Source organism: Theobroma cacao, chromosome 10, assembly GCF_053813885.1.
Source record: "Theobroma cacao isolate CCN51 chromosome 10, ASM5381388v1, whole genome shotgun sequence".
NCBI lineage: Eukaryota > Viridiplantae > Streptophyta > Magnoliopsida > Malvales > Malvaceae > Theobroma > Theobroma cacao.
The window spans coordinates 1,965,982-1,991,856 of NC_142648.1; the positions used below are offsets into that span (position 1 = coordinate 1,965,982).

Here is a 25,875-nt window from a genome sequence, read left to right on the forward strand (position 1 = left end):
ACTATGATTGGGCTCATCGAATACCATTTCTAAGCCCAAGCGTTCACCACCTAGGCAGGGTGCAGTTCAAACTGAAGGAAGTTGGGACTGGAAAAAATTTTGTCCTCAGCCTGCAATTTCTCCAACTTTTTCTTTCATAGTCTGTCTCAGATAAATGGGAGATTTTTGTAGAACTTTGAACTGCAATGTTTAACATGTTGGAATATAATCACACTTGTGGTTTCTTTCTCTATGTTTTCTTTCCCAATATAAGTCATGAGATTATCATTGAGTTGAGAGAAACAACAAATTAAGTCAAATCAGACAGATAGAAACAACAAACTTCATGTATAAGCTATAACTATGGGACAACATTTGCTGTAAGTCATATCATACAACCTTGATCTATGTGAACAGCAACACATTCTTTCTCAGGAAGCAAAATAATGGATCCCAACATAAGTCACTTGATAAACAATGCTTTGTTCAAAAGAAGAAAGAGAAACCTTAGCCTTCTCCACGAGTAAATTTTGTCTGGCTGCTTTCTCTTGATGCAGACTAATCAATGGCATCCTCTCCTTGGGTGATTAATAATTAAGCCTGTACAAACAAAAACCCTGTTGCAAATCCAACTAACACAAAAACTATTTGGCTGCAATAATTGGACCTGATAAATTGAGTGTGTTGATGCACTACAACAACTGCAGCTTACACCCAAGAGGTAGAAAAGTTCCATTATGCAGCAAAATTTTTTTCAGAGAATTCACCATGATTGTAAGAATCGTTGATACGATGGATTCAGCTGCCATGTAAAGAAGATTCAGCCCGTTAGTCTCAATCTTAACATTGGCTCCAAATTACTTACTTGCAACATAAAATTTTCAACCTGCAGACGACTTGATCAATTTGGGGGCACTTCTCTGTTTCCGTAATACTTCATTTCCTTGAATCTTCCTAATGTTGTATAGCATAAAATGACAGGAGACAAGCACCAATAACTAGCAAATATGGGCAACTAAGCATTATTCATAAGAATTCAGCTCGAGAGTCAAGAACATACTAATTCACGCACAATCTCAACCAAAAGAAAGGGTACTTAGATTAATAAGAGAAGTCATTTCCTATATCAGAAATTCAGATTCTACCCAGGAAAATTAAACACCCAAAGAGTGGGAGTTTATAGATAGCAGCTACTGCATCAGTTTGTAGAAGAACACATCGCGCGTTAAGGATCAACCATGCCCTTTCATATCCAGAGAAAGCAAAATTTTTGGCATGATTCACACAGAATTGACCACCTGCAAATCACTGAAAACAGATCAACTAAGCCAGACCTATCTGAATTTAAACTACCATGAGCCTCTTCATCAGTTGTTTAGCTAAAGGAAACAGGGAAAGAGGTGGAAACAGATGCAGAAATTCAGGAAAAAAAATTAAAAAAAAATTTGGACCATTTCTCGATTTATGCGTGTCATCCTTGCGCAGGGGCCATGCTAATCTTCTCTGTATCGTTCCAATTTTATCGGATGTCCCCGAAGGGACAACCAGCGCCTGCTTCTTTCTGTGATATAAAACCTTTTACTCTTTTATTCCTAAGTAATGTGGGAGTTTAGTTGGATTCTGACTAAGCTGACTAAGGCCTTACAAGTGGGCTGGTTGAGTCTTAGGTGTGGCGCAGAAACCATGGGCTTTGTGGTTGCATTTGCCTTCTAACTCACGTAAACCCCGCACTTGGCTGTTGACGTGTCGCAACCAAATGAATGGGTCTGATTCCTGGACATCAAAGCCCAGCTGATCAACTTTTCCTGAAGGAAAAACTTTTCATGGGGCGATTGGCTTTACGTTTTGGTCAAGTTTTGGTAACACTTGGCAAAACTTGATGATCCAAAGTTTGCAGTTAGACAATTTGCAGTTAGACAATTATAACTTGTGATTCAGAAGCACCAACAGTGCATGACTAAAGAATATTTAACAGCAAGGGCCAAGCATGGCACCAAATTGCACTTCATGCTGCAGAATTTAGTTCTTCAGTTCTGCTAAATATATCAGAAGATTAGCACTGATAACCAGCAAATCTATCAGCACTATGTATGGAAACTCTTAGTCAAGACCTCATTGTCCAATTGCACAGCGTTATTGAATGGAAAGAGTTGAAGGGTTAGACTACCAAGTGAAACGAGACACAAGTGATAAGTCCAATTTTTGCACAAAGCCAGATTATTGAGCATCCATGAAGTACATATTTTACATCAAGCACAAACCAGCTAGCACCTTAGAGTTGATTCATAAAAAGATCTCTTATATCTTTATCAAGACCAAAACTTTCCAATCTATCATTGGCCAACCATGATTAACAAGGGCAACTGCTTGATCAATTGATTCTACAACCCAACTATAAAGATATCGTCTATGAACAAATTTCAACTCTAAAAATGTAAAGGTTCCTTTAAACATAACAAAATACAAGTAGCTAATGTACTCTGTACTACCAACTACCAGTACAAATAGTTGTATAGAACTTACACTGAAAAAAGCAGAAGCTATATTGGCAAATTGTGCAGCAAAAACTATCTCAAATCTGAATAATGGATCCCTGAAAAACACTCTAAATTGCAATCTGAAGTGAGCAATACCCATGAAGATGAAAATTTGGACCTTTTCTCGATTTTTGCATGTCATCCTTGTGTAGTGGTCATGTTTTCTATATTATTCCAATTTTATCGGATGTCCTCGAAAGGATTATGTGTGATGCCATTTTTTGATATATAAAAATCTTTATTGCCCTGTTCATAACTAATGTGGGATCTTTGGTTGGTTTTTAGCTGGCCAACTACTAGTTTAGTGATGGTAATAGGTACTCTTTAATCGAATATTTGTAAATATTCGACCTGATTATATAAAATATTAATATTTTATATTCAGATTCAGAACAAGTACAAATAGTAAGTTTAGTATCGGTTTTGAGTTCGAGTAGCACCTCTTGAATACCCAATATCCACACCTAATGATAGATGTTTACTATACATGTTTATTTTTTTGTTTTAAGTTATTTAAGTTATTGTATAAGATATTTTTAAAATAATTTGTTATTTAAGTTTTAAATTGACATAATATCTAAAAAAACTCCTAAATTATTAAAAAAATTCAAATAAGTTCTTAATGTTTGTTTGTTTTTATAAATTTAATTATTAGTGAATTGTATGGATGTCAATTGTGAATTACAAATATATCTTTGTCACAACCCAAAACTCGGGCTATGACCGACGCATGGGCCCAATAAGCAAGCTCACCAAGCCTAAGCAAACCTCTCTATGTAAACCCGTCAGTAGTCCAACTATCACTTTTTTTTTCTTTAAGATCTAAAACTCGTAATTTCTAGTAACAATATCTTTAAAATTTAAGTCATAAAACCAAGTACACACAAAGTTCACAACAAATCTCACAATTTACATTAAACAATCACATATAAACATACAACAGACCCTTGACAACCAGCGGAGTGACTCTAGGTGTGGGTACTATCATTGAGAGTCGTAGTAAACCTATCGAAAGATGAATAGGAGGGAGCACCTCGACCTAGAATCCAACTACCTTCAATCTTGAAAACCAAAACATGAAGTTGAAAAGAATGAGTATAAACTCAGTGAGTAAACATAAGAAGGGAATAAGCAAATGACACGGAAGATTTTTTAAAAAACACGATGCGCTTGTATTGAAACCATGCAATTTGTATATCATAAACAAAACTCGATGCCATGCTGTTTTTCAACTCATTTTGAAAATATTTAAGAATATCAACTTTCAATATACAATTCAATCACATTACATTTTTCAAAAATCTCTACTCTATAGGACAGGTGCACATGCGTGTAAAAATTCACGTATACATTTTGTATATATAAATATATAGATAATTCAAACATACACCAAGGTCATCCCCACACTAGCCACCACGACTCCGCACATACACCCGCCAACCTCAACTCAGCTCATGTGCACTCCCACACCGCACATGGCATATATCATTATCATGTGCTCTTCCACACCGCACATGGCATATATCATCATCATGTGCTCTCCCACACCGCACACTATCGACACCATCATGTGCACTTCCACACAGCACATGCACAGTTATAATTATCATTTAGCATTACATTTCAATGTATAGTACACATAACAACATGTAACTAGAATCTTTGCATAACAATACATCACATGCCACAAATCAATTGACAATTCAACATAATATTTCAAATACGTAATTTATCACATTATACGTTTAAAAACGTAGAAGTATCACTTGTGAAAAGTTTGTTCCCGTGCATAAATTTGAAAAGAGTCAACCAAGGATATTCTAGCATTTCATTCAACACATATGCATTTGTTCAAAACCTTTTAAATGCAAGTTCACTCACCTTACAATAGCGGGATACTATGTCGTTATTAGTTCGGAAGCGTATCTAGCTATTTCTACTTACTAGTCGCTTGTTATTTTCCTTTGACATGCCACCACAGTACACTATCTTTACTTTTACACTTCCTAGCCACAATCCAAATTCAATATCTTTAGTTTATATCATTTCTACTTCTCTTTTTCATTCAATCGTGAATCCTTATTCAACTAACTTATATCTTGACACATTTTTACCAAAGTTACCTTTATCCTTTGCTTGCGTAATTCTTTAGATTATAAATACCGATAATTTATTTATGACTCTAGCACATATATTAATCTTTTCTAAGGATATTTATCAAGTTCAACCATCATTTTCACACCAATAACCTAGCATATGGCAACAACTATAAATTTACTTTCATCAAGCATTTTCTAAGTCCACATGCATCACAATTTACTTTAACATGCTGCCACAATCACAAACAATCAATACATATCTCATTTTTCCTTTCTACTTGTGATTTAGAGGTTAGAACGCTTACCCACCACTAAATCTAGCTCAAAATCACCACGCATTCCAAGATTCTTCCACATGCATGCCTCGGGTTCCTTGGATCTTTATTGATCCTTGCTACCACAAATAAAACCTCACATCATAATTGGTTCAAACTACATACTTTCAAACAAAACATCAATTCCTACCTTCCTTACATTGAAATCCACAAGGCAAACCACCAAAATCTTTTCAACCTCAACGCTGGTGTATGGGTGGGGAGGAAAACCTCTCGGTTTTCTCTTTTCTCTTCCAAGGCCGAGCCTCCTCCGAGCTTTTCTCTTCCTTTTTCCTTTTTTTCTTTCCTTTCTTCTTTCTTCCTTTCTCTCTCCTAAGGTTTAGTTGGGATGAAAAATGGGGTTGAGAGTTGTGGGTTGGGTGAATAAAGGGGTAGGAGAATGGAGAAGTAAGAAAAGAAAAGAAAGGAGAAGAAAAACTTGAATTTTATGGTAAAAAAAGAAAAATGGCGTGAGAGGAAGAAGATGGAGAAGAAAAACGCCATCTTGAAGAGATAAAGATCAGCCATGAATAAGGAAGAAAAGAATCAAAGCTTCTTTTAGAAGCTTGGACTAAGCTCATGAAAAAATTATCATTTTACCCTTAAAGTTTCTCTCTTTTTTAATTTAGTCCTCCCAATAATATTTTAATTTCAATTTTTTTCTATTTTTCATCATTTACATGTGTATAAACAAAATATAAAGTTTTTACTTCAACGTGATATCACCATAATATTTAAATATATACTTACCCGAGCTAATTTATTTAATAAAGACACGCGAGCCCCACTAACGTCGTTTTTCTATGAAATTTCCTCATTTTTCTTCTCCCCAACTTAGATTGACCATATACTCCTCCTTTATGACTAATTTCGATATCAAATAAAATATTAATATTTTAATATTATTTTATTAATAAAAATATTATTTTATTTTAAGATTTTTCACTTATCTCCTTAGAACCCAAAATGTCTTATTATGCCTCGATTCACTTCTGAATCACTTTTTATCTCGCTAATTCATCTTCAATAAAAATATTATTATTTAATGATTATTTTCACGCGTGTGAAATATTTTACTCTAGAATATTCTTTTCACCCGATACTGCTATTTGACATTTAAATCCATGTTAGTTAGCCCTTCGTCTTATCGATACGGTTATGTTAACTATTATACGAGGGTACAGGGTATCACAATCTTATACAAGTACGGATTTGAATTCGAATAATTGGATACTCATAAAGAGATTAATAAATTTCTTGTACACAATCGGTTATTTAAACGAGTTTGAGTAGTTAATGAGTAGTGAATAAGGTATTAAGGTTCGGATTCAAATAAAAAATTTTAAAAAATAATCAGGTAGTTATAAGGTTTGACTATCCTATTATTAATAGGGGTTTGGGGTAGAGTACTTTAAAATTACCGAATACCTAGCCCTAAGGTTGAGGGAGAGGGGGCTAGTAGGGGCTCCCACCCCCCTAAACTTTTAAAATTCAATAAATTTTTTAAAATTTGATAATTTTATTCTCTATTTTTTCAAAAAATTGTAATTTCACCCCTACAAACATAGAATTTTTTATTTTCGTCCCTTCAAATATAAAATTCTGACTCCACCATTGACCTTGTTCGTTGGCAACCCTAATTCACGTCATTAATCTTGACTAAGCCTACATTATTTAGAAATCGAAAATATGAATCATGTCCTTTTTTTGGTCATGTGTCACTTTGCATGAATTTAGTGTCACATTTTAAAATTGTCAATAACATAGACAAATATTTGTGTTTCACTTTATATTATGAGTATGAATTATAAGTATTAAAAAAGGCAAACACACAAAATATATATTTTTATTTTTAATAATTAAATAAAATTTAAAAGAAAATATTTTTTTTCCAAAATTTGTTTCTTAATTTTTTTAAAAATGATTTTTTTAAACAAAATGAAGTTACGTCACGTGTCATAGACCAAAGAGTGATGTGACATTATTTAGTCACATGACACATTTTGATTGATTCATTAACATGTCATAAGATTTTCTTAACGAAATTAAAACGTTGATAAACAAAATAAAAATTTAGGTACCACATTAAACATTTTCTTAATATAATTATCATATTGGACATTTTTTAAAATTATAAAAGTGACATTATATCATTATACTAAGGTTCATATCCTATCATTTAATAATAATATTTATTTCTTTCGTCGTAAAAGAATGTAAACAAGAAAATTTCATATTTATTTTTTTATTTGTTGATCACATGAGCACTGAAAATAAATGAATAAAAAGATGGTAAATAATACTATTAGGAACGGAATATGCTGGACAAAATTCAATGAACTTGATTATATTAAACAATATATATACCAAACAATAAAACAAAAGATAATTTTCTTATTTCCCTCTTTCATTCTTGTTTCCTCATCATTTGTTTAATAATTTTTTCTCACAAACTTACAAATAATATCTAAAAGGGGATCTAGTTATATCGATGTGACAATTATTAAATTTCATAATTTTTTAAATAAATTAAAATTTACCAAATTAATAGTTCATTAATAATATATAACATTTTTGGAGATCCAAGAAATTTCAGTTGTTGAGTGAATGCCATGAACAATTAATATTTTTCAACATATGACATAACATATTAGGTTATTTGCAATTTTATATGTATCTTGAATATAAATATATCGTAAAATTTAATGACCGATTAAATTATTTAAAAAAAAGAGAGACTATCTTTATAATTATCCTTTAACCTGAATTCGCCGTTACTCAGAAACTAGTAAACAAATGGAAGAATGGCCCAGCGGTCAGGTGGATAGTCCTCGAACTTGTGGAGGTACCAGCGGTGAGTGTCTGCTGCAGCAAATGCTAGATTAGCCACCACAAATCCAAGGAGTAGCCATATAGTGAGGTCAGTTCCTCCACTGGCAACCAATAGCCCGACATAGATTACCATCTCAGCTAAATAGTGTGGACTTGAGACGATGTTGAACCAATCACCACGTGGAATCACATATTCAACAGTTTGATCTGATCTATGTGTTCTAAGTGAACCAAGAATTGCATGACAGGAGCATTGATGCAGCCATCCCCAAGCAAATATAGCAGCACCAGCCCATTGGCACCATCCAAGGCTAGTGATGGGCTTGACATATCCCCGCAAATCAAAACCTGTAATTGACACCATTTCTTGGCCTTCGACATTGAATTCAGCCACTTGATCAGCTGCACAAAATGTAGAGAGTGACAGAGGTGCTGCTATGTAATAACAAATGCCAGTGAAGTATCCAACAACGTGCATTCGAGCAGAAGAGCTGTAGTTGAAAACAAAAAGGGTCTCATAAAGGCGCCTCAGGACATGAATTTCCATCAACAACAGCAAGAACACAGACTTACAGACAGTGAGTCTGTCGTCAGCAGAAGTAAACCCAGACTTGTGCAAGGAAAAAACATGAGACCCACCTCCAGTTAAGTGACTTAAAGGAGCAACTTTGTCTGCAAACCACCAAGTTCCCATTAACAACACTGTTGTCCAAACCACAGCCAACAAATAAAAGTGTAGATAGAAACTCTGAGGAACTGTCAACTTGTGGGATGAAGAAGATGGCATAATCTTGCCCCTCTTGACATATCCAAGAACAAGGGTGTGAAATGAACCGAGACGTGAACAAGGGAGTGAAGCGATGAGGAAAGGAAGAGTCCCGGCTGCCCATCCCGCCCTTAGAAGCCAAATAAAGCATGTTTTCATGGTGTCCATTGACTGCAAAGAAAAAGCTTCGATCAAAACTCCAACCACTTTCATTCTTCCCGGAGTTGTACTCCCCGCCGAATATAAGAATGAGCAAAATCAATTCAAACCAATTATTTATCTAAATCAAATGTGATTTAAATAAAATAATTCAGTTTAATTGAATTAATTGGATCAATTAATCCAAAATGTTTGGTCCAATTAATTTTTTAGTCGGTTCTCAATTTTAAAATTTTTAAATCAATCCACCTAAAAAATCAAACTAATTTTTTATATATTTATATATATATATTAATTTATATATTTTTTTATATATATTAAGAAGAATTGATAGTAAACTTAATTAATAATATACTTAAAATATATTAGAATATTATATGGACATATACATATCATAATCATAGCAATTTAATATTAATTATATATATTTATTTATAAATCTATATTAATATGAAATTATAAGTTATATATTTTAAATGATATAAATGTTAATATTATAATATATGATAGTAACTATTCTACATATTAAGATGTTATAATTATTACACTTTAGTAATGCTTTATAATATAAAATATTATGAATATATATAATTGTATAAATATATTATATATACATATGTTTAATTTATACATAAACATTACTATAATTTATAATAAACTTTATTTATATGATTACACTTAATAACTTTATTAGTTATCACTTTAGATTTTATAACATATTATTTATAATTAGTTATTATTTATACAAACTTTGATATAAAACATTATAACATATAAATTATATAATTAATTTCATATATATATAATTATGGATGAAGTTTATAATTTTTAATATTATAATTGGCAAAAAAAATAGTGATAAAACTTTGGTCCATTGGTCCAAAATCAGACCAACTTTACCAATTCTATGTTTGGTCGGTTTTGTCTTTTTTTATATTTGGTCGATTTTTTAAAAATGATTGGTCCATTTAGTCCTTAAGTATAGTAGACCAAACCACCCAATCCATCAATTTGCTCACCCTTAACCAAATAGAGGCAAAGCAAAAAGGACAGCACGGATTTTATTTAAATAAGATATAATAAATTATTCAAAAAAATTTAAATAAATTTTTATTTTTATCATGTTTAATCAAATTCTTTATTTTGAGTCCAATATGAATTAATGGTAAACTAATTGCCATTTTATATATACATGATACCGATATGACATTGATGTCAGTTGTGAAAAAATGCTATATCAGCATGTCCACGTTATTATTAATTATGATATGTGAACGTCACATGACATAAAATGATAAATAATATTTGAATTGTTTAAATAATTCGATAGTGTTTTTTAGATATTATATCTTTATATAAACCTTGTGATAATTAAAGAAAAAAAAAAGCAAAAGAGTGTCATAAGAGATTGATATTCACTTAAGCATACAATTAGGTTTAGACTTGATAATTTTGGATACGGTATGTTAATACGACACGGAAAGACACGGGGTTAAATAAGTTTGGATTTAGCTTTAACATGTTCCGTGTTTGACACGTTTAAGATATAAAAATTTTCGTATCTTAACGTGTCAAATACGAGTAACGCGTTTAATTAATCGTGTTTAGACGTGTATATGTAATACGTTTATCAAGTTGTTAAAAATTAATAATCCAAGATTATTTTAACCTTACTTAAATAATTTTAAACAATTATTTTAAATTTTTTTTAAATTTTGGAAAGATAATAATGTAATTATACCATGTATAAACCTTAATTTTGAACATTTGTTTTGTTATATTTAATGTTATTATTATTTTGTTTTGTTATAATTATTGATTTTAAATTTAAATAATATTATTATAGTTAATTATAATTTTTTAATTTAATTGTGTTAAATGTATTAATTGTTTTATTAATCATGTCGTGTCGTATATTGATGTGTTTAACGAATGTGTTAATTGTGTCGTGTCGTGTTACACGGTTATTAAATATATACGTGTACGCGTTTTAGATTTAAAACATGAATATTATTTGTGTGGTGTTCGTATTTAATCTTAATGTGTTTCATATCTGACACGTTTAAGACACGAAAACATGAATTGTCAGATCTGATTAAAGTAATGGTATTTAATTAATAATAATTACATTTATGAATGGATTAAGGGTATTAATTATGTGATTAAAGAATGCAAAGGCCAAAGAGACAGATCACGTGACTCTCGTACCAAAGCATTATAAAAGACCGAACAGCATCACATGTATGCAAGTGTATGTCTTTATACATTGTATGATAAAGATTAGGCAAAGCTGACATTTCCCCACATAATTAAAAGCTTAATATTGCTTTTGCTACCATATTAAAATAATCAAAAGGCAAACTCATCGACCCCAGATTTAGGTTGTTAATTAAAATTTGCTGTTTCTATGTTAAAGTGTGTGGGATAATTTAATTAGCTAGACTGGTCCATGTTTTGGCCAAAATTTTCCTTCAAATAATTTATTAATTTATTTCAAGGTAATTGATGGCCTTTTATTTTTTTATAATGTTTTAAAAGTGAATTATAAGATTTTTTTAAATAATTAAAACTTTATCCATCAAAACAAATTGTAAAAATTTAAAGAAATATATTTCAATACATCAAAGGTTATTATTATTATTATTATAAGATTTTATTTCGATGATCACTTGTAAATTAAAGAAATTTATGCACAAGTGTTACTGTTATGGATCTTACATCAATAAGAAATGAGATAAATTTCGAGTTTATAAGTAAATGTCATCTTTCACCTATTATAGATGTCTTTTTATGTTGAAATGTGAGCTCATGAACATGTTATAAGAGTTTATCAAACTTTTTACTAATGTGGGACTTCTTGAAAGATACAACATTGAGTTAAATTCGAATCAAGGTGGGTTTTCCCTCCCCTATAAGTGAAAGAGTATATGCAAAGAGAGAATTACACAATCAAGTGAGTAAAATATAACGTATTTTACATTAGTAAAAGATGCATGTGACATTACCATTTTGTCTTGAATCTTACTAGTAAAAGAAAATAAAAAAAATAAAGAAAGATTAACAATTTGTATATCGCTCAACATTAAAATAAGAGAAAATTGTGATAAATAACTTTTCTCATAAGCTCAATTCAAAAATATAATTTTTTATAATTTAAATTATTTTTAGTCAATTTTTTACATGACTTGACAATAATACTCTTTAAATAACTTCAGATAAATTAAAATGGTTTCAGTTTTCTCTATCCCGTCATCCAAACAAAAATTACAAAATTAAATCTCGATTTTTCTCTCTAGTCAAATGCTGTTTATCTCGCCATTCAAAGAACATAGATGACATCAAGCTCTTTCCTATTCTGTTTTATTTTTGTAGATGGTGGATCTTGGGGTTCTCAAGGGCGATGAACAATGATTTTGCTCTTCTATGGTAATTGTAGGCAGTATGATGAATGTGGTAACTGGATGCTTTCTAGTGATGATTTGCTTTGAAAGGTGTGCTGCAATGGAGATGTCTGTGTTGATGAGTTGGATCGGATTGGTTAAGATGATGGGCTCCTAGAGAAGGAATAGCTAAAGCATGTTTGATGAGTTTTATGATGGTTCACGGTTTTATTGTGTTTGGGATTGGGATGATTGTTAAGCATCTTTATTGGGGATTTTGATTTTTTTTATGGGATTTTGAGTTGAAATTGTTCAAGGAATATTTTGTAGAGGAAGTATATTTTATTTTTGTATAAGGGGAGTGAGCAAGACCCTATTGATAGAGATATATTTTGTCTTGCTTTAGAGGGTTATGGAGTTTTGTAACCTATCTTTTATGAATTGCACAATTTTATGGCTTAGTAAAAAAAAAAAAAGTATACGTTTTAGGTTCTTGAGTTTATTAGTTTATTCATAGAACCCCAAAGTTAAGGAGTTGAATTGATTAGACTAGTTTTTAAGTATTACGAGACTAGTTTTTAGGTAATTGCGTGACTTAATCACTATGTGACTGGTTTTTGGTATTATGTGATTGGTTTTAGGTATTGCGTGACTGATTTTTAGGCATTGCGTTACTAGTTTTTAAACAATGCTTAAGTCACACAATCCCTTACTAACTAGTCACGCAATATATATCAACTAGTCACACAATGCTATATCAACTAGTCACACAATACTTAAAAACTAGTCACGTAATGTCCAAAGTCAGTCACGTAATGCCTAAAAACTAGTCACGTAATATCTAAAGTCAGTCACGCAATATCCAAAGTCAATCATGAATGCCCAAAGACTAGCAAAACTACTGAATTTCATTTAACAAGATCAACAATTTCAAACGATACACAATATTCCATTTAACAACATAATTAATGAATATGCCTACTTGACAAAGAATGCTCAAAATGTTCAAAGGTTTTTCTTCATATATAAAAGTTCACTCCAAAATGCTTAAAAATGCTCGAAACGCTCAAAGATTTTTCTTGTGTATCAAAAACTTCTCTAAAATGCTCAAAATGCTTAAACATTTTTCTTTATGATAAGGAATACTCCAGAGATAAATAGTCTGACGAGAAAAGCTCAAAGAATATGAGTCGGTTTGAGGCGCAAACCTAAACATACTTGACCTGTTAATAAGTTTCGGGTTGAGACGCGGAACCAAATAAATGAGTTTGTTTCATTAAGGGTAATTTTAGCCAAATTTTAATTCTCTTGATTAAAATCAGTTAAAATTATGAGAAGATCTATTATCAGAAACACTTTATACATGAGGCCCATTTAAAAAAAATCCTTAAAATAAAGGTTTTTTTTTCTTTGAATTGAATATAACAATTTTCTCCATGGTCTCCTAGTTTTAATTTAGCCGTGCAACTCCATAAATAATAGTTTGGCAACCATTAGAAAGGTATGGAAGTGTATAGCGCTGTAAAATTCAAATCGAATCGAAGAATCACATCAAACCAAACTAAATCGAAGTAAGTTTTAATTTTTTTAATTTGGTTAGTTCGGTATCTGATTATTTAGGTTAATTAAGTTCGATTAAAATGGTTTAATCGGTTCGATTTTTGATTTTAAATTTTCTCAACTAAAATAACCGAAATAACCTAATTGAGTAATTTTTCAAAAAAATAACTGAGTTTTGAGTTCAAAAAACCAACCAGAATTTTTCATTTATTACTTAAATAAAAAACAAAATAAAAGAAAATCTAAAAAATTAAAAAACAAAATAAAAATAATGTCAACATGAGATCTTGTAAAAAAATGTCACATTCTCACAATTTTTTCCCTTAGAATCAAATCAATCAAAGTAATTTAGTGTTTGATTTTATGGTTATTAAACTACTTCTGTTCAATTTTGATTTTTTGAGAAGAAGAGTTCGATTTTTTCAATTTTGAAATTTTCAAAACCGATTTTACCGAATTAACTATTCACACAACCCTAGAAGTGTAGATATTGCCATGAATTTTTTTTCCTTTCTAATTCATATTTGCACTTCCCAACTATTTTTCTATTAAAAATATTGTTTCAAAATATCTCCAATTATTATATTTTTAATCCTATGATTTAAGTCTGAATTTGTTTCCTCTATTATCTGAATTACATGATTTTAGTCATTTATCCAAATTTTAATGAGTATAATCCTTACACTTTTATTAATTGATAACATTATTAACCTATTTGTAATTAGATTTTGTCACCCAATTTTTTTTGTTGATAACGTGATATATTAATCAAAATGTTTTTAAGCATGCGACAAATTTTAATACAAAAGCTTTCACTTTTAATAAAAATACTAAAGTTTTAGATTTTTTAAAAATAATTATTATTTAAGTAAAATAATAAATTAAAATTATTAATCTATTTTAATATATTAAGTCATTATCAAAGTGTCACATCATTGAAATTAAAAGTAAAATTTTAACATTATTATCCATTATTTTTAAATCTGACTTTTAATAAAAGTGTGTTGACGAAATTCATTAAATTCGAGATAGAGAAACTAAAACCAAATTTCAATAAAAAAGTATTTATAATGTAATTTTTATTAATTTTATATAAAAAAGTCCAGCTATTGGGAAAAAGTTGAAAATATCTTCCTACATTCTTTTTGTTACATGAGAAAATACTTTTCTTATGCCTATTTTGGTCTTTTCATATAATATGATGGTGTTATAAACGTAAATGACCAGTTGGCCTGGTCTAAAAGAGTTAAAATGGGACCCAACTCCTACGCCACGTGTAATAGTTCCATTGACTGAGATATTTGAAGACGATTGGCTACGTATCAACATCACTGTATATTATTCTGATTTATTAGATTTCCTTTGTACCCAATATACAGTAGAAACAAAATTTTGTAAAGGGCTTGAAAGTTGAAATTAATTTATGTAATTTAAAAACAAATTATCATTATTTTTTAAAAGGGCATAAATTACTTTAATTAAAATTTTTAATAAGTAAAATTAAAAGGGCTCGTCCTACTTAATCATAAAAAAATTCAAAATTCATAATGACTCAAGTTTAAGTACGACTTAATAACTTTTCAAATTTAAATTATGTAATCTATCAAAATTTAAATTTAAATTATTAATATTAATTAATTTTAATTTTTAACAATAACATTTATATTAAATGTGAAATAAGATATCACGGTTTTATCTACTCAAATTCTTGATACTCATCAAGATCACACATTATAATTATAATCGACTCTTATTTTGTAAAAATAAGATCCTATGAAACAATTTTACATTTTTCTTTAGAGAGGGATATTTGTTTGTTGATAATAAAAAAACTACAAATTACCTCTAAATTTTCAGAGAAAATTTCTTGTTAAGGATTTAGAATTTTTTTTTCTATGAAGCCAAACACAGTTAAGACGACTCAATCTTTATAACTAAATTATACATAAAAACAACGTGCTTAATTAATTAAGCAATAAATTGAAATAAATAAAAAAACGTGTCCTTTTTAATTTATGGATTGAATTTTTGAAATTCTTGAGAAAAAAATAAAACTGTTAAAAATAAAAAACTCAGTAATTAAATTTTAATTGCTTGGAGTTAAAACCCTAAGAAGTATGCCTTGTAAGAATAAAGTTCTTTCTACCCCTAGGATTAATCACTGCCGTCATTGCTTTTCATCCAACGGCTCAGATCTCTCCACCGGTTTAGCTTATCACTCTTTTTTTTTACACTTCACTTGCTCTCTGTTTCTCTTCTCTGTTCTGTGCTTTCTGTCTCGATATGGCAAAAGCCTCCACCTTCAAACGCCAACTCTCTTGTTCAGTTCCAATCTGATTACTATATTTGTCGTTTTTTTTTCCTTAATTTTGTAAATACATCTGTAAATTTGCAAGAAATCATGTTTCAAAGAAAAAAATATAAAAAGCTTGATTATTTTGTTTTGCTTTGTTTTTTTAATAAAATTCGAGGAAATGGGTTTCTAGTTTTGATCACGAAAATTTAACTTTGGAGCCTTTTTAGCAAAACCCGTTTATTTTTTTTTATCAATCTTAAGCTGATACCCAGCCTTAAGTTTTCATCTCTTTCTCTTTCTCTTTTTTATTTTTTGTTTTTGATCGCAAAAAACCAGAACCTTCGAGACTTTGAAGCAAAACCCATTTCATGTTATATCAATCTTAAGCTGATTCCCAGTTCAAGTTTCAATACTTGAGGTTAATGGGTTCTTAGTTTCGATCACAGAAATCAAAGCTTTTGAGCCTGTGGAAAACCCATTTTCAACATATCAATTTTGAGCTGATCATCATCTTCAAAGATGATGTCTATGCTGAAAAACCCAGATTTCACTGAGGACTTAGGGAAGCTTATTAGGGACCAAAAGCATCAAGATGGGTCAACCGACAGTATATCGAGTGATCTAGAGATGGAACTGAACATTTATAGAAGTGGCTCAGCTCCTCCTACTGTGGAAGGTTCATTGAACTCAATTGGTGGCTTATTTAACAGTAAAGGTGGAATCTTGAGTGAGGAAGAGCTCAGGGCTGATCCAGCCTATGTGAACTACTATTATTCCAATGGGAATCTGAACCCAAGATTGCCTCCTCCACTGTTGTCAAGGGAGGATTGGAGGTTTGCTCAGAGGTTGCAAGGAGGGAATGGGAATAATGGGAACAATGGGAGTGATGAGAATAGGTCACTTTTTGCGGTGCAGCCAGGGTTTGGAGAGGAGGAGGAGAATGGTGGTGGTGGTGGTGGTGGTAGTGGGGTAAAGTGGGGAGGAGGAGATGGGTTGATAGGGCTGCCTGGGTTGGGGGGTCTGGGAACTAGGCAGAAGAGCATTGCTGAGATCTTTCAGGTGATGACTCTGTATATTTTGACACTGTTTTTGAGTTTATTCTGGATTGATAGTGTTTGCTTCAGTTTGATTTTGATAAGGTTTAGTACAGTTTCAGAGTTGTCAATGTTGTTCTGGTTTCTTTTCTTGAAATTAGTGATGTTTTAGTATGTTGTAACTTGGTGTTTTGATTGGAAGTTGAGTGTTTTGAACTGAATAATCTGTGCTTTATGCAAAATACGTTACGGGTTACCTACTTGAACCCTTGGTTATTTGCAGTGTGTAATGTTTATTTTATGATGGTGCTTTTTTGGCAGAATAATTTGTCAGGCTTGACATTGGACATCTGTGCTTTGACAATTGGCTTTTTCAATAATGCTTCATATTTTTTACCTTTTTCTTTGGGTTTTTTAAATTTTGTTTATTTTTTAGTGAAAATCCTGTAATATCAAAGAAGTTGCAATAAGTCTGCTTTTGTAACTGCGAATGGGAATGATTCACCTATCCTTTTGCTTATGTTTGCTATTAAGTGCTGCATATTGGTTGGGTTGTCCCTTGTATGGCTAGCTTCTGTCAGTATGTTTGCCTATCAAATATTGTTGTATGATGTGCATTGAAGGTTGTTCCTGTCACTATCTTATAAGAAGAGAAAGAGTTAACAGCATAATTTCCATTGGCTTTTTGTGGGATGACAGTTGTGCCTTGGATCAGTAATGTGGTGGGAAGTGATTGGCACCCTGGACTGTTGAGGCATTGAGTGGGAAATAAACTTCCTACACTGGGATAACCTTTCAAAATTTTCTAATTTAATCATGGTTGTAATTAATGTGGCATTGAGGGTCAAATTATTTTAACTTCTACTGCATAGTTGGGAAGATAGTTGTAATTAATGTGGCATTGAGGGTCAAATTATTTTAACTTCTACTGTGTATTTGGAAAGTTTCATTAGTTGCTTTGTAATGGCTTGTAGCCTGTAAGATCTAGTTGAAATACTAATTCCACTTTTAGATCCTTCCTGCAGATGTTGTTATGTAACACATGTTTGCATTAAGTAAATGTGTGATAGCAACCCTAAGCATATAGTTCTATCCGGTATGATGTGATTGTGACCTTTGCTTTGTTGAACAACAAATTAACAAAGAATCTTGTTGCTTTCTTTTTTTCCATTTTGGGTACATAATTTTTTGGAAGTAAGAATTCATAATGTCTTTTTATAATGGTCTTCTTTAAATTTACTTCTTGAACATATGGTATTTGCATGTTTTATTTTGTGCATTTCATAATGTACACTTGTGCGTGTGGTTATTGGCTTTCATTGATGCTGCTCTAAAACTGTATATTTCCACTCTCCCTGTCATTCTCCCTTTCTTTTGCTATTAGCTTTATTGTTTAATTTTGAAATGTAGGATGATATAAATCATGTAACGAATGCCTCAAGGCACCCATCTCGTCCAGCTAGCCGCAATGCATTTGATGATGGAAATGGAAGTTCTGAAGCCCAATTTGCTAATCTGCATCATGAATTAACATCTGTTGATGCTTTACGCTCTAGTGCAAATAAACCAGGAATGCCTTCAGTCCAAAATGTTGGTTCCTCAGCTTCTCATACTTATGCTTCTGCTTTGGGTCTATCCTTGTCAAGAAGTACCACCCCTGATCCTCAACTTGCAGCTAGGGCTCCTAGTCCTCGCATTCCACCCATTGGTGGCCGGTCTAGTTCCATGGACAAAAGAAGTGTGACCGGTTCAAATTCATTCAATGGTGTCAGTTCCAACAGTTTTAATGGTATCTCAGCAAGTGTGGGTGAGTCTGCAGAGCTAGTTGCTGCTTTGTCTGGCTTGAATCTGTCAACAAATGGTGTGATTGATGAAGAGAATCATTCACGGTCACAGGCTCATCATGGAATTGATGACAACCAGAATCTCATCAATCGACAGGTTGATCAGAAGCATATCAAACAAAATTCATACCTGAATAAGTTGGAACCTGAACATTTTCATTCACATTCTACTGCTCAGTCTGCTAAAGGACCCTATTTGAATATGGGTAAAAGCAGTGGAGTTGGTATGGACTTTAAGAAGTCTTCTTTAATGGCTGATGGACAGGTTGAACTCCGTAAATCTGCTAACTCATACTCGAAGGGATCTTCTACACCCACAGTCAATGGTGCAGGAAGTCCTCCGAACCACCAGAATCTGGATAACATGAATTCTCCATTTCCAAACTATGGCTTAAGTGGCTTCTCTATAAATCCTTCATCACCCCCCATGATGGGAAACCAACTTGGGACTGGTTCTTTGCCACCTTTATTTGAAAATGTTGCTGCTCTGTCTGCAATGGGAGGAACTGGCTTGGAATCTAGAGCACTGGCAGGAGGTTTGGCTATGAATCCAAATTTGATGGCTGCAGCAGTGGAACTGCAGAATCTTAGCAGATTGGGAAACCATAATTCAGGAAATGCTCTCCAAGCACCACTCTTGGACCCATTGTATCTTCAGTACTTGAGATCAACTGAATTAGCTGCTGCACAGGTTGCAGCTCTCAATGATGCCATGGTTGATAGGGAGTACAGTGGTAATTCATACATGGATTTGCTTGGTATTCAAAAAGCTTACTTAGGGGCACTTCTTTCACCACAAAAATCATACTATGGAAATCCTGCGCTTGCTCTTGGCATGTCATATCCTGGAAGTCCCCTAGCAGGTCCCCTTTTTCCAAACTCTGCTGTAGGGTCTGGAAGTCCTGTCCGACACAGTGAGCGAAACATGCGCTTTGCTTCTGGGTTGAGGAATGTGCCTGGTGGAGTCATGGGGGCTTGGCATTCAGAAGCTGCTGGTAACTTGGATGAAAGTTTTGCATCCTCTTTGCTAGATGAATTTAAAAGCAACAAAACTAAATGTTTTGAACTTTCAGAAATTGCAGGTCATGTTGTTGAGTTCAGGTAAATTCTAGTTAAACTCCTTTCCACTTGTTGCGGACTTCTAAAGGTTTAGTGCATTTGCTAACTACCTTATATAAGCAGTGCCGATCAGTATGGGAGTCGATTTATTCAGCAGAAACTTGAGACAGCCACAATAGAAGAGAAAAATATGGTTTTCCATGAAATCATGCCCCAAGCACTTTCTTTAATGACTGATGTGTTTGGTAATTATGTGATTCAAAAGGTATTTTGCATTGAGTATCAAAATTTCTTATGACATGCTTATGAGGTTTAAGTGTGTTTCTTTCTTCTTCTTTGACTCTTTTTGTGATAATTTGTGCAATCATCTTGCAAAATCTGTACCAAAAGCTCATCAACTGATTTCTTTATCCGCGGATACAGTTTTTTGAGCATGGATCTGCATCCCAAATAAGAGAACTGGCTGACCAGCTGACTGGGCATGTGTTGACGCTTAGCCTTCAAATGTATGGCTGTCGAGTGATTCAGAAGGTGGATTTCCCGGACAGTTACTCTTGTTGTGGTTATTTTTTATTTCATATAAAACTTGTTCTTCCAGCTGGAGCTGAATCTTTCATTTTCCAAAAATCTATGGAATGGTTAATTCATACGAGCATTAATTGCATGTGGCTTGACCGGCACAATGATGCATATTATATTAAATTATAGGCATTGCTGTATAAAATTTAATGATTGTTTTAAGACAGAATGGCTGTTTCATTACGATGCTGTTTGAATCTATGCTGTTATATTTGACATTGCCATGGAACTAAAGCTTTTGCATGTATTGCTCTTTGATCTGCTATTCAGGCTATAGAGGTTGTTGAGCTAGACCAGAAGACTAGAATGGTCAAAGAGCTTGATGGACATGTTATGCGCTGTGTACGTGATCAAAACGGGAACCATGTTATCCAGAAGTGTATAGAATGCGTACCTGAAGATGCTATTCAGTTTATTGTTTCAACATTTTACGATCAAGTTGTGACACTATCCACTCATCCATATGGTTGTCGAGTGATTCAGGTTTAAAGACTTTGTGTTGCTAATTTAACATATGTTTTTCATTTGGGTATCATGGCCTGGGACAAATAAATTCAAATGTTCTGACTTCGTAATGGTACATATGTTTTGTTACAGAGAGTCCTAGAGCATTGTCATGAAGCAAAAACCCAACATATAATGATGGATGAGATTTTGCAGTCTGTTTGCATGTTGGCTCAAGACCAATATGGGAATTATGTTGTACAGGTTTGTCATTTATTTTGGCAGCTCTTTACCTTGTCCTTGTAGCTTCATCTGGTTCTGTATTATCTTGTAAATGGTTCTTTTGAGAGAGCAATTCCTTTTCTAGTTTGTATTTAAAATTATATTGATTATAGAAAAATCTATTCTTATGATACCACGATGATGGGCGAAGTTGCATCCCATGGTTGATTAGAAAATATCTAACTTATGGAAATTTGTTGTAAGTATGCTGTCAGATCTGTTGATTAAGGTAAAAATTTATATGCATTACAATAAGCTGCATTTTGCGTTTCTGGTCTTTCCTTCCGAAATAAAAGTTGAATGGACAGGCTTAGTGGTCCTAGTTGATGTTCATAAGTTATCCTCTTAACTACTTGTGTCAATTATAGAATGCTGGACAAGTTCTAGCTGGAGAGCTTGAAGTAGTTTACAAACCCCCAATGCACACACATTGGAATCTGTACCCGCAATGTTATTGTTTTAAAGCATCAGATGGAATCTACTTGCAGCCATTTCTTCTGTGCCTTTTAGCCTGTCTTGTTTGTCTTGTGTTCAGAATTGAGCTAAAGATCTTTCCCTCTTTCTGCCCCTTACATGTCCGTATTTGGTTGTTCCGGATCATCTTCTTCTGACTGCTTGCTTCTAATAATATTACAGCATGTTCTGGAGCATGGGAAACCACATGAGCGCTCTGCAATAATCAAGAAACTAACTGGGCAGATAGTTCAAATGAGCCAGCAGAAGTTTGCATCTAATGTTATAGAAAAGTGTTTAACTTTTGGAACTCCTGTAGAACGCCAAAACCTGGTCAATGAGATGCTTGGTTCCACTGATGAAAATGAGCCCCTTCAGGTTTGTGATTCACCATTTGTGGCCATTTGTTGACTAAACTGAAAAGCATTAATGCATGTTCATTTTCTGCTTTTGCTATTGTTTTATATTTTAGACCCTTGTCTCCCTGCACTGTCCATGGAGATATCATGGTTCCCGATGATACAAACTTGGGGTTTTGTAGGTTATCTCTCATGAGGCTGCATAAGAATAATGTTGAGAATATGGCATCTTTTCTCAAGTGGATGGTTCTTTTATTTCTATTTTTTAACAGGAACTTACTAGGTTTCTGTGTTCGTAAAAACAATTTGAAGGACAGTGATGTTTCTGTTAACTTTTCAATGCTTTTACATGTTCTAGCCTTGCTTCACGGTTTCTCAACTTTCTTCTCCTTAATTTGGTTTTTGTTTATTCTTGTTAGGTGATGATGAAGGATCAGTTTGCAAACTATGTTGTACAGAAAGTGCTGGAAACCTGTGATGACCAGCAGCTTGAATTAATTCTCAACCGAATAAAGGTTCACTTGAATGCTTTGAAGAAGTATACTTACGGGAAGCACATAGTTGCGCGTGTAGAGAAACTTGTTGCAGCTGGAGGTAATTGCATTTGATTTCTCTTGTTCCATAAGGTTTTGGCTGATTTCTTTTGTTGCATTGCGTTGGCTGATTGTTGAAAACATGAGTCATGTGCCATATAGAAATTTGTTTTAACCATTTGAATGGCTTTTCGGATGCCCGGGCTTTCTTGTCTTCAGCCAAATAGCATTGTGAAGTAGAACTTTGTATATATGCTTTTTCTCCCTTTGTTTTTGTAATTATTTGTGGGTAAACAACACTTGCGCACCTGTTATTTTGGGTTTGATAGAAATCGACCTTGGTGGTTTCATTTTTGACCCTTACATACTTCACATGGAGTTCATAGTTGGAGACTTCTAGGTTTTTCCACAATGCTAATGTCTTTGTTGTTTGTTAAAGTACCAGCAATTACTCTTGCCCCTATTAGAACTGCAGTCTTTGATACCCAACTGTTGGAAATAGCGTGCTGATAACGGTGCTTCATCTTGTGCAGAGCGGAGGATCAGCATTCTGACTCCAAACCCGGCAGCTTAGATGGTGTAGGAAATGAACTTGTTGTACAGCTAACTGGGGTTAGTATGAGCGCCTCTCTCTTTCTTCTTTCTTTTTCATGTCTAATGACAGCCCCGTCTATTTTTTGGGATAGATGGGAGCTGGTTGAAAATAAATATTGTCGGTTGTACTTAAAACTGTACATTGTAGTTGGAGGATATACCTAGAATCAGGTTAGCTGAGGCTCAGATGGTGAACAAGCTGAGGCCTTTATCTGCAGAGGAGATAAAAAGTTATTGTACACGTTTTAAGGTTGTAAAAAGGGAGCAGGTAGTAAATTTGTGATCATGACTGTACAAATTTATCAGGTTGAGAGAGCCTTTGTGTTTAGGAGTCTGGAATTTTTCTTCTGTATGGAATTATCTTTTTCCTGATTTAATGAACTTTTCCCTTACCGTGATGTGTGTCATGTTTGAGCTAGTATTGATATCCTGGCTCAATTTACAAGTTTTTTTTTTTTCTCTCTTGCTAAATTGTTCTTTAGTATACAGAGCTACCTTTGTTTTGTTTCTCAGATACTATCAAAATCACTTGCTCAAGTAAAATTTTTAAGTATAATGGAGAACTGATAACAGGAGACATCACATACAACTATTTTGAAGAGAGTTTAGTTTACAGGAGGTGAGAAAGAGAATCAGTTGCTTTCTAGTTTCACAAACTCAATGTGAGCTTTTCCCTCCAATTACCTTTCCAATGTATACCTCAGGTAATCAACATACTTGATTTTTCTATACATCCTAGGACATTAGTGATCATCCACCATTGATTCCAAGTGACGAATTTCCAGTTCATCATCTGGAAACATAGCAGTTGCAACCGAAAATCTTGCCTTTTTGTCATTTGTGATAGCTCTGTGCTAAATGCTTCTTCTGTACATCCCGTTGCTTAGAATCTGAAAAATGAAACCCCAAACAAACGAATCATAAAGGTAGCTCATGACAAAAAAAAAAAGGAAAATGTTGTCAGTCAGAAAGACAATGATCAAGCACTTTAGCAATGCCCAAAGACGGCAGAACTTTTTAACAACCAAGAACCTCCATAACGTCGCCAACATTTACTACAATAGCATTTGGAATCGGTTTAACAAGAAACCATCTATGTTTGTGCTTGATTTGGAGACCAGGAATGTCATCATCTTGCAGAAGTAAGGTTATTATATCTGAATCAGAGTGAGGGCTAATACCAACAACAAGATCAGGCCTTGAGCAAGGTGGGTAGTAGTTCATCCGCATGGCTTGTTTGGTCTTGCCATAAAACCTTTTCAGGCCCTCTCTAGCCATGCCCATCAGTAGTGATATGTTGGCACAGATCTCATCAGCAACCTTCTGCACTTCTCGAGTACTTATCCACTGCCTCCCTGAGAAAGGAGAAATGAAAATGCATAATAGAGAGTGCAATTCAGATGAAGCCTAGTCCTGGTGATTGCAAGAAGTGCATTCAAATTATTCAGGATTGCATGTATGCTCATCAGCTCATGTTTATGCCTATGCGTTTTTATATTTCTTGTCAGAATTTTTTATGGGATCTTCTTATCCTCTTGCAGAGAAGACTGCTATTTCCACGGTGGATTTGCTTGATATTTTTGTACATAACCAGCACAGAGAAAGGATACATACTTGAAACCTGGTAATGAGTCAGGCCAGAACTTAAGGTTCCTGATCTCAGGTGGGAGTGTAATTAAGAGTACTATGTCACACCAATCGAGCTTTTGCTCATCTGAGACTACATAGGCTTGCCCATATCCCTGAATATCATTTTCTGGCGTTGCATACTTCTTTTTTTCATCTGGCGAAAGTTCAAAGAAAGCAGCCACGGCTGCCTTCATCTTATAAAGGGCTTCCTCTGCCACCCCATGATTTATTATCTGTCAAAAATGGCATTCGAATTCATTATTCCAATAGCAGAAGACGAGAAAACTTTCATTTGCTAGATTTACCAGAAAAAATCCCCACTCCTTGCAAGCAAGGTCTAATTTCCTTCTTTCATCTTCCTCACCTTTGGCTAACAAGGAAAAATCTATGACTAGAATTTCGACAGAAGCCGGTGAGATATCAGAAATCAATTGCCTGTCCTTGTGTTCTTGTATGTATCTTTCAGGAACTGATTCAGGATCATTCCTGACTATCTCCTGGATGCTTGGTACTGGCAAAAATTAGCCCAACCAGATACCCCATCTTCCTGAGAACCTCCATTTTCAACTTTTGGATCCATTTCTACCTACTCAAAGTCTCTGCTCCGAGACTTCCAGATATATCTGTATCAGTTAACAAGATTGCCACTGTTGACTTGAAGGATACTTCTTTAATTCAAGGAACCCTTCAGGACATTTTGGCGTTTTGCTTCAGATGGACGGGCCATTTTGTTAGATAAATATAGAATTAGAAAACTTCCAGTATGCAATCTTAGGGGTTAATACACTGATGGAATTAATAGGCTACAAAAAAAGTGCAAGTTGGATTAATAAAATCTCTATGTTCTGATCTATTTCATTGATTAAAGAATCACTAAACTTATAATTAATTTGATTTTCAGTGTAAAAAGGTTGTCATATGAAGATTCAAAAATATGTTTTAATCTCTAATGAGGACTAAAGAAATGTTAGGATGTAAAATTATTCAGTAATATAAATGGTTTTTTTTTTTTTTTTTAACTTAACCTGGTGCATTTCCTTCTCAGAAAATTGGCAGGGCTTCCCGGATCATTTTCCAAGAAAATAAAGCATTGGCAACTTATGCTAAGGTATGAAAACATGTGATGGGCCATGGAAGAACTGT

General features: G+C 33.2%; 1 protein-coding gene, 1 long non-coding RNA gene, 1 other non-coding gene and 3 pseudogenes across 8 annotated transcripts; 1 reads left to right on the forward strand and 5 right to left on the reverse strand.

The window, feature by feature from the left end:
* Positions 1-239: 239 nt before the first annotated feature.
* Positions 240-1,541, reverse strand: LOC18586048 (uncharacterized). Of its 4 annotated transcripts, none has more exons than XR_016028840.1 (3): positions 1,431-1,541; positions 866-1,277; positions 240-781 (listed from the first exon to the last, which is right to left on the reverse strand). It is a non-coding gene; the product is annotated as an uncharacterized LOC18586048 (long non-coding RNA). The 4 variants fall into 4 exon arrangements; XR_016028841.1 differs by having other exon boundaries at positions 866-1,287; XR_001929654.2 differs by having other exon boundaries at positions 866-977; positions 1,125-1,541.
* On the reverse strand, positions 1,419-1,521 carry LOC148760250 (U6 spliceosomal RNA). The gene has a single exon (XR_016023299.1). It is a non-coding gene; the product is annotated as a U6 spliceosomal RNA (small nuclear RNA).
* A 1,081-nt stretch (positions 1,542-2,622) lies between the features above and the next one.
* Positions 2,623-2,719, reverse strand: LOC148760251 (U6 spliceosomal RNA; annotated as a pseudogene).
* A 4,995-nt stretch (positions 2,720-7,714) lies between these two features.
* On the reverse strand, positions 7,715-8,740 carry LOC18586049 (polyprenal reductase 2 pseudogene; annotated as a pseudogene).
* A 7,105-nt stretch (positions 8,741-15,845) lies between these two features.
* Positions 15,846-23,495, forward strand: LOC18586050 (pumilio homolog 1-like). Of its 2 annotated transcripts, XM_007009192.3 has the most exons (10): positions 15,846-16,981; positions 18,367-19,901; positions 19,983-20,124; positions 20,283-20,390; positions 20,709-20,921; positions 21,036-21,146; positions 21,801-21,995; positions 22,396-22,570; positions 23,043-23,121; positions 23,252-23,495. In XM_007009192.3, the coding sequence occupies exons 1-9, from the start codon at positions 16,442-16,444 to the stop codon at positions 23,081-23,083; spliced, it is 3,060 nt and encodes a 1,019-aa protein (XP_007009254.3). In that variant the 5' UTR covers positions 15,846-16,441; the 3' UTR covers positions 23,084-23,121; positions 23,252-23,495. The 2 variants fall into 2 exon arrangements, with proteins under 2 accessions (XP_007009254.3, XP_017984739.2); XM_018129250.2 differs by having other exon boundaries at positions 23,043-23,495.
* Positions 23,496-23,680: 185 nt separating this feature from the next.
* LOC18586051 (protein LATERAL BRANCHING OXIDOREDUCTASE 1-like) lies at positions 23,681-25,846 on the reverse strand (annotated as a pseudogene). Its single transcript, XR_016023202.1, has 4 exons — positions 25,038-25,846; positions 24,718-24,965; positions 24,136-24,458; positions 23,681-23,993 (listed from the first exon to the last, which is right to left on the reverse strand). The product of XR_016023202.1 is annotated as a protein LATERAL BRANCHING OXIDOREDUCTASE 1-like (transcript).
* Between the last annotated feature and the right edge of the window lie 29 nt (positions 25,847-25,875).